General features: G+C 40.4%; 1 protein-coding gene across 5 annotated transcripts in view; it reads left to right on the forward strand.

Annotated features, from left to right (window-relative positions):
• The window catches only part of PROX1 (prospero homeobox 1), a 49,873-nt gene that overhangs the window by 10,593 nt on the left and 31,780 nt on the right, over positions 1–7,500 (forward strand). For all 5 annotated transcript variants that reach the window (XM_050314681.1, XM_050314678.1, XM_050314677.1 and 2 more), the window contains one exon: positions 5,675–5,782. In XM_050314681.1, coding sequence (XP_050170638.1) covers positions 5,675–5,782 — 108 coding nt within the window. The remainder of the gene's footprint in view (positions 1–5,674; positions 5,783–7,500) is intronic.

Here is a 7,500-nt window from a genome sequence, read left to right on the forward strand (position 1 = left end):
CGTTTTTTGGGTTTTTTTCTCTTTTAGCGTTAACACCTCCCAGGCTTTCCATCTTTTCCCTTGATGTTCTTTTGGTCAAAAGATTTTCTATCAAAGTACAGGTGTATGGAAAGTGAGTAAAATACCATGTGTGGCCAATGCTAAAGTTGAGAATTTTGCATGAAGGGTAGATTGATAACTTTTCCCAGCTCCAAGACCCCAGCAGAAGGCAACAGCACAAATGCAGAGCCTTAGATACATCTAATTTAATTCCCAAGGTGATGAAAGTAATTGCAACTGAATACCTCCCTGAATATGGTAGCAATGCTGAAGAACTTGTTCCCTTTTGAGGGGTAGCATGTGAAGGCAGATGCTTCTTCACTGGTTATCTTCTAGGTGATTAATAACTGTGGTGATTGTAGATTATTTTAGCCACATTTTCTGTAGACATGTTAAATCCTCAGGAGGGTCCTGTCAGGGCTCTAGACTTGCTGTTTACCTGGACTTCACTTTCCTCCCATGGTGATGGGCACCACTGGGACAAGGCAGGCACCGCAGGTCCAAAGCCTGTTACCGCCACTCTTTGATGTAGTTTTGGTCAAGTATGAGTCAAGCCTGCTGCTGTCTGACCTGTGTGAGTAGGCCCATTTCTATAAGGAAAAGTGTTCTATAGTTGAAAGCACCTCCTAAGGTGTTGGTGTTTTCGAGAACCAACTGGTAGTGGATGTGGTGTTTGAGGCACCTCTCTACCAAAAGAAGATCTTTTTGAGCATTGGTAACAGGGAAATCTTCTCCTCCCCATCTACATTTTACAGCAAAACAGAGGAGTCATTCTAATTCCAGTATCCCTCAGAGTTAGTGGCAATTACTTTTACAGTTCCAAACCCAAAATCTGTGTATTGAAATGCAAGCTGCAATGCTTGCAAAGAAGTCCTGAGGTCAACAGGAGTGGCAGCTGAGGGCAAGACTCAGGCTAGGGCAATTAATTTCTACCAGACAGGACAGTGGCATACTAATTGTTTTTGTATAAAAGTAGTTCTCTCATACTGGGAGAGGAGTGAGGAGTCACAAAACATGCCAAGCGTGTGAACTCAGAGCAGTTCTATGGCTGCACTTGATCCTTGCCACCCGTGGAGCATCTCTCCCCCACTCCTGCCATTTCTCCTCCTTTCTCCTGCTCGTTCTTACTGGTACTTGCTAATGGAGCTTGCTACTTCTGCTGAAACAGGGGTGCAAGAGTTCCCTGCTGCTCCGAGATACAACCAGGGGAAATACTGAGTGCTACAGTGATACCCTTTCTCTTTTATTGCCCTGCTTCTGTGCTTGCCATTGGGAAAACACTCTCACTTTCCCACCTAGACACTATTGCAGGCTGCAGTTTGTTCTGGCTTTAGATACAGACCTGTTGGGACAAACAGTTTTATTAAATAACGTCTCTACACGTGCACCACAGTATACGACTCTGCTGTGGGGATGGATGTTTTTTCCTAGCAGCAGCTCATTTGTCCAGGTAGCTTACAGTTTCTAGGGAAAGGCATAGTGTGGATATTGGTTGGTTTGTGGTCAATTCTGTTGTGTCGCTTTTGTTTTACATGGTTGAATGTGCACACATAGGCAACAAATTTCTTGAAAGAAGCAGATCTTTCTTCCCTGCAGAAAGCAACATCTGTTTTCCTGGACAATACAGCCAGGATGAGAACAGAAGACTAGCAGATAGAGCCAAGCCAAGTTCAGGTTTTGGTAGTAAGTTAAACACTGAACTAGTCTGGTTTTTGTTTTCTTGGGATTTGTTCTTTTTTTTTTTTTAAATAATGCCTGTAAAATGTATCTGATTGTTCTTTGCTGAATTGCAGAAGGAAATGGTTAATGTTTGTGTATGTTGCTAAACAAGATAAGATGCACCTGCAGCCTGAATTCCCATCTTGGTCATGAATGCAGTCTGTATCTTTGCAAACTAATCTGTTTAATCAAATATTAAGTTTTATTCAAATTCCAAAAGAAACAGACAGCGAATTGTTTTTCTGTATGGTCTTCCTTTGTCATGCATCCTCTTTGCATCTCAAGAAAAATAGCCTTGTTCAGTCCGAAAACATTTGCATAGATCTAAATTGAAGCACAACACTAGTTGTGTGCTGTTAAGACGTCTGCAAAGGTGAAGAAGTTTAGCGTGCTCTCCCTGGCAGGAGGGCTTTGAAACATTAGCGCAACTTTCTACAATTTTATTTATTTTTTAAGCAGAATTCCAATCCAACTGGAGTAAGTTTCACAGTCCCAAAATGTGAAAACTATAATTAGTGAATTACAACATTTTGAAATGAGGAGTTATTACATCTGACTAGAATTAAACTGATTAAACTTTCTTAAAGGAGTGACTGTGCAGCAAGCTGGATAAGTCTGTGCTGTTGATAAAACCTGGGTAATGAACAAATAGTTTCCAGCCAGTCTGTTCTTTGGAGGGTCTTGAAGATGCTCTGAGATGCAGCTATTTGGAGCTTTGATGATTAAAAGTACCCGAGGTGTAACTTAAGGAGCAGCTTGGCTTTGCTAGTGCAGATTTTTTACCTGATACAGCCTATTCTTACCCCTTTTCCCTTCAGCTCAATACACGCGTGGGCTAGAAAAGCCTGTTAGAGCATTTGTGGGGGCTCAGGCTGAAGTAACAGGACCGAAAGATCATCTCCACCGAAAAATATTTTTGCAAAAGAGGAGCATTACCTGGGAGGATTGAAGTGCAAATGAATCAAATGCTGTGCAGTGCCACCCCTCTGCTTCTCCAGTTAAAACACACATGAGCTTGTATAGGTTTTGTCCCCATATGTTTTGTTCCCAGTCTTTCACTTCCTACTTCTTAGGCTTTAGCCATTTTTCTGCTACTGCTGCGATAGGTAAGGCAGCATTGTGCTGTGTAAATGCACAACGCTGAGACTCTCAGGTTGTTTGAACACCGCTTTAGGTTCAGCTGCAGTACACTGTTCCTCTGATCTTTTATGTTCCCGAGCAGATGTCTTTCATTAATTTATGGATTTATCATCTTTTCTTTCTGTCCTTTTTTTTTTTCTTTCCTTTTTTTTTTTTTTTTTTTTTTTTACACCTGGCAGCTGGCTCAAGTTTCAGCAGTTATTGTCTATTTTGCATTACCCATAGAATTGAATGTCATCTGTCTTCACAAAGCTATAGCTAAGAGAATTGAGGCAAGCCACACGAGCTGCTGGGACAGAGCTTGTTTGCGTTCCATTCGGCACCCCTCCTCCCTTTACCTCCTTAATATTTATTTGTGCTCGTTTTCTTTCCTGGCCTTGAATGGGGCTTAGCTCGTGTTCGGTACAGCTGTATGTTTACTGAATCTATTTCATCATGAGTCATTGTGCGTGTGTAAGTATCCTGGAAACAGCTAGTGCTTTCTTGGAAGAACAGTTGCTTTTCAGCCCAAGCACTTAAAAAGGAAATTAAGCAATTGGTCAGTTCAGTTTTTTTTCTGAAATAGCAAAGGGTTATCTTATTCTTAGCTCTTAAGTCTGTCATTAACTATTTTTTGCTAGATTATTACAGATCATATCTTTTATCACGGTAAAGCGTTAACCTTAGGATCAAGATATACAGATTTGTTGCATATTTGATATTGCTTTAAGGCTGCCAAGTGCTTGAGAACAAGTATAATTTTAATAAAAAATGGATTTCTGGGAATTTGAGTCTCAGAGCATCTTTTAATACATATTTCATTCAATATCAATATCCTCTGGCATTAGAGCAGAAAATATTTAAAAATCCTAAATGCAGAAGGAATCCAAGTGCTTAGACAACTGTCTAATATGCTTAAATCGAGCAAATATGAGAGGGTTTTTTTTAAGTTTTAAGTCCATCTTTGAGCTTGTGTTGAAAGAGAATATACACCAAACCCCATATTAACATGTTGTCAGCGTCAGAGGAATTGCAAATTAAGGAGACTCAGGATTACTTTTTTTCTCTCCTACTGGAGTTCCCTTTTGGACCCCCACTTTCCTGAAAGGATCACATAACAAAATGGATTTCTGGCACAGAAGTTTTGATTTGTCTAAAACTCTTATCACTAAGCAATAGGTGACAGCTTGCTACTATTATTTCACTTACGTATTTTGACAGATGGCACTGCAGAGTGTAATGCTCTTTTAGACTTCTCTATCAGTCTAATGGAGGTAACTGGAGGTTCTTTCAACTCTTCTCTTGGCACAAGAAGTATGTCAGTCATAAATTATCTTCTTTGTAATCATTAAGCATCTAAAACAAAATGCAAGTTCAGCTGAGCCGTTTTCCATGTACTTCCAGATAATAAGAGGTTTTTAAACTAATATTGTTACTGCGTTTTTTTTTTAATGTTACATTTTTCTAATCTAAAAATGAACCATGTAACTGAAATAAAGGGAGAGGGTTTCAGCAGCTTTCAGGAATTAGAGAAAAGGGAATTCTGCTGAAAAAGCCTAGCTAATCAACAGTAGCCTGCTGATAAAAATTAGTCTGGGTTTCCCATCTCGAGGCTTGGAGTGAGATGTTCTGTGCTGACGTGCAATCGGCTGTAAGGCAGAAGAGGCACCTTGGCTGCAGCGCATCTGTCAACTTGGTTGACCTTCCCCCACACTGTAAGGTGTGAACCGAGTGAATTTTTCAACAATTGTGTTTAGGAGAAACAGTCCTTAGAGAAGCTTCTGGGAAGAACCCTTAATTGACCTTGTGGGGGCCACATTGATTTTCTCCACGTGCATCTTCATTTCTGATAAATTATAAAGCCATTAATTTGCTGAGGAAATGGCAGGGCCAGCCTGCGGCACAGATGTGACCAGAGCCGTCCTAGTACGCGGTTCACAAAAGAGAGCCAAGAAGCTGGGAGAAAAATCAGCAAGCTGAGATTGTTATGGTTAGCTTCACATTCCCTTGGGAACTCTTTTAGTTGCTTCTGTTTACAGATCTAAAAGGTAATGATGTTTCCAGGATAAATAGGCTGCCTTATAGGGTAAGTGGCCATTTATTGATCTGCTAGCCCACATGTATTGATTAGTTAGCCCCAAATACAGCTTCGTTCTCCAAGGAGTTAACTGTGTAAATCAGGAGGCGACAAGTTTGTGGTGGGGGCATTCAGCAGCTGAGGGGCTCTGCCTATTACAAATTTCACTTTGATTTGCAAGGCAGCCACTGGAGCAAAGCAACAGCAGGATTAGAGGGAACTACTCAAGATGTTAAAATTTATTGACACGGATGAAACAGGTAAAATGTGCTGCCTGTATAAAACTGCTCGACATCATAAAGTGCCTCTGATTGGCTTTTTTGCGTGCAAATAACACAACACTGAGAGAAAAAGAAACTTTAACTGGCATGGCGAAGAAGAGAGAGAAAAAAGCTTCCGATAAGTTTTCTGCGGCACATGCTTCCTGCATTTGTTTCCGTAGCAACAAGTGAACATACATATGGTACACAATCCGTAAACTTGCAAGATCCCTGAGACCCAGCACCTAAACTGATAGGAAATAACAGAGTTTAAGTTACATGGCCTCTCATCCCACTTTTACCTACTTTGCAGAAAACTACAGCGCAGCAATTTAGCTGTTAATATTTTCTCCTGTAGTCTGGGGAACTGTAGAGTATTTAAGGGGGCACTTTATTAGGTCTGTACATTCAGAAAACTCTTCCTCAAGAAAAGAATTTTCCTTTACTAATTCAATTCTACATGCAGGAAGGCTTGTCACCGAATCACTTGAAAAAGGCCAAGCTCATGTTCTTTTACACCCGGTACCCAAGTTCCAATATGCTGAAAACTTACTTCTCAGATGTAAAGGTAAGAAAATCTCTTTCCCCTGCTTTCTCCTTACTAATGCTGTATTTGCTCACAAAATGGTATTGTGTTATCATAGTAGAGATTAATAATATTTCTTGGTGCATAAAGGTTACACCTGACTTCATTTGCTTGTTCTTATTGTTGAGGTATACCCTGCTTGTGCCTGGATGAGGAAAGTAGATTTTTCTAAATTGAAAAAAAACACCTAAAATTTTAGAGCGAAGCAAGAATAATTATTACAGTAAATTAAACAGTTTTCATTGCATATCCTACTAAAAAAAAGATTTCTGTGGTGGTAGAAATGTACTTCCAAGAACATTTTGGAGCAGTTCTCAAGTGCTCCCTTATTGTTTCATTTCGGTTGGTTTCCTCATATTTGTGCTTACATAAGCAGAGTGTAGAATCCCTTTCTTTCTGTCAAAAAGAAACAGTACATTGAAATTCTCCATGCAGAAGCTGCTTAAAAACAAAAGTGATGATTGTCTCTTATTTACAACTTAATTTGTTGTTGATGCAGAGTACACTGAGCATAAGGAGGATGAATAAAGTGACAGATTCAGGCCACATTATTCAAATGAGGATATGAAAGCTGTCGACATACAGCTGCATCCTCCCTCATTCTACAGAATATTAGGACCTCCTGATTTTTTTTCTAAAAGTAATTGTTCCTTCACATCAACTTGATTTTGTGTTAATCATCTAAGTTTTTTTTAAAAAACACATAGATTGTGTTTTAATGATTATAATGGTATACATGGTGTCATTATCTAAGTAACTTTATAAACATTACATTAGCTTAAATTAGTTTGTTACATATCCCCCCACCCCAAACAAATTACAGAAATCCTTCTTTTAATCACTTTCGGGTTATGGGTTTTTTCAGTCTTAGTGGAAGATTATTCCACAGGTTGTGAACTTGGCCCAATTTCTGCTGATCAGTTCTCTTTGGTCAAGTTTCTTGGCAGTGTTTCCTTTTATTTTTTTTCATTTAATGTTGCTTGCACATCTCAGTACGCTTCTGCCCCTCACAGCCGTGTCCTTGGAGGTTCCTCTTATTCAATGACATGTGCTGAGCGGATGGTGACAACGTTTATAAAAAGGAGGGGGGAGAAGCAATACAGGCACTTCCTAGGCTAAATGGCTGGTCAAGAATCATTAAACACACACAAAAAAAAGCTGCAAATGGTGCAGCGGGCCAAGTGGAGGGTTTGCTCTCAGAGTGGATCCACCTGGAATGGAAAAATTGGAGAGAGCGTTTCAGGCAACACTGCTCCAATGAGCTGCCACAGGCAGATGTCGTGCTGGCAGTGCTGCCCAGGAGGATCCTGCTCTGGGGCCACCCTGCACCTTTGCCCTACATGTTCACACATCCAGGTATGCCAAAGTGGGGATATTTTTTCCCTGGCATTTCTGCCCAGTTTCCTCTTCTTAAGAGGAAACACTTGAGTGTTTCCATGCACATGGTGACTGTCTTCTGATAAAGTTGTGTAAAATGCAGAAATTTGCTTTTGTGCCCCCTTACATTTATACAGCACCAGGAGAAACCCAGAAGGGCCTTACAGACCAGCAGTGTGGGATGGGGTCATTCATCCAAAAGCAAATGCAGCCACCTCCCTGGGAACACGTGACAGCCACACATGGTCAGCAGCACCACAGAACCACGGGTGTACATTTTAGATACATGATCGGGCTTTTCCATACCTTTAAAATGCTTCAAA

The sequence above is a fragment of the Myiozetetes cayanensis genome, unplaced genomic scaffold, assembly GCF_022539395.1.
Source record: "Myiozetetes cayanensis isolate MyiCay16 unplaced genomic scaffold, myiCay2020 scf2-11, whole genome shotgun sequence".
Lineage (NCBI taxonomy): Eukaryota > Metazoa > Chordata > Aves > Passeriformes > Tyrannidae > Myiozetetes > Myiozetetes cayanensis.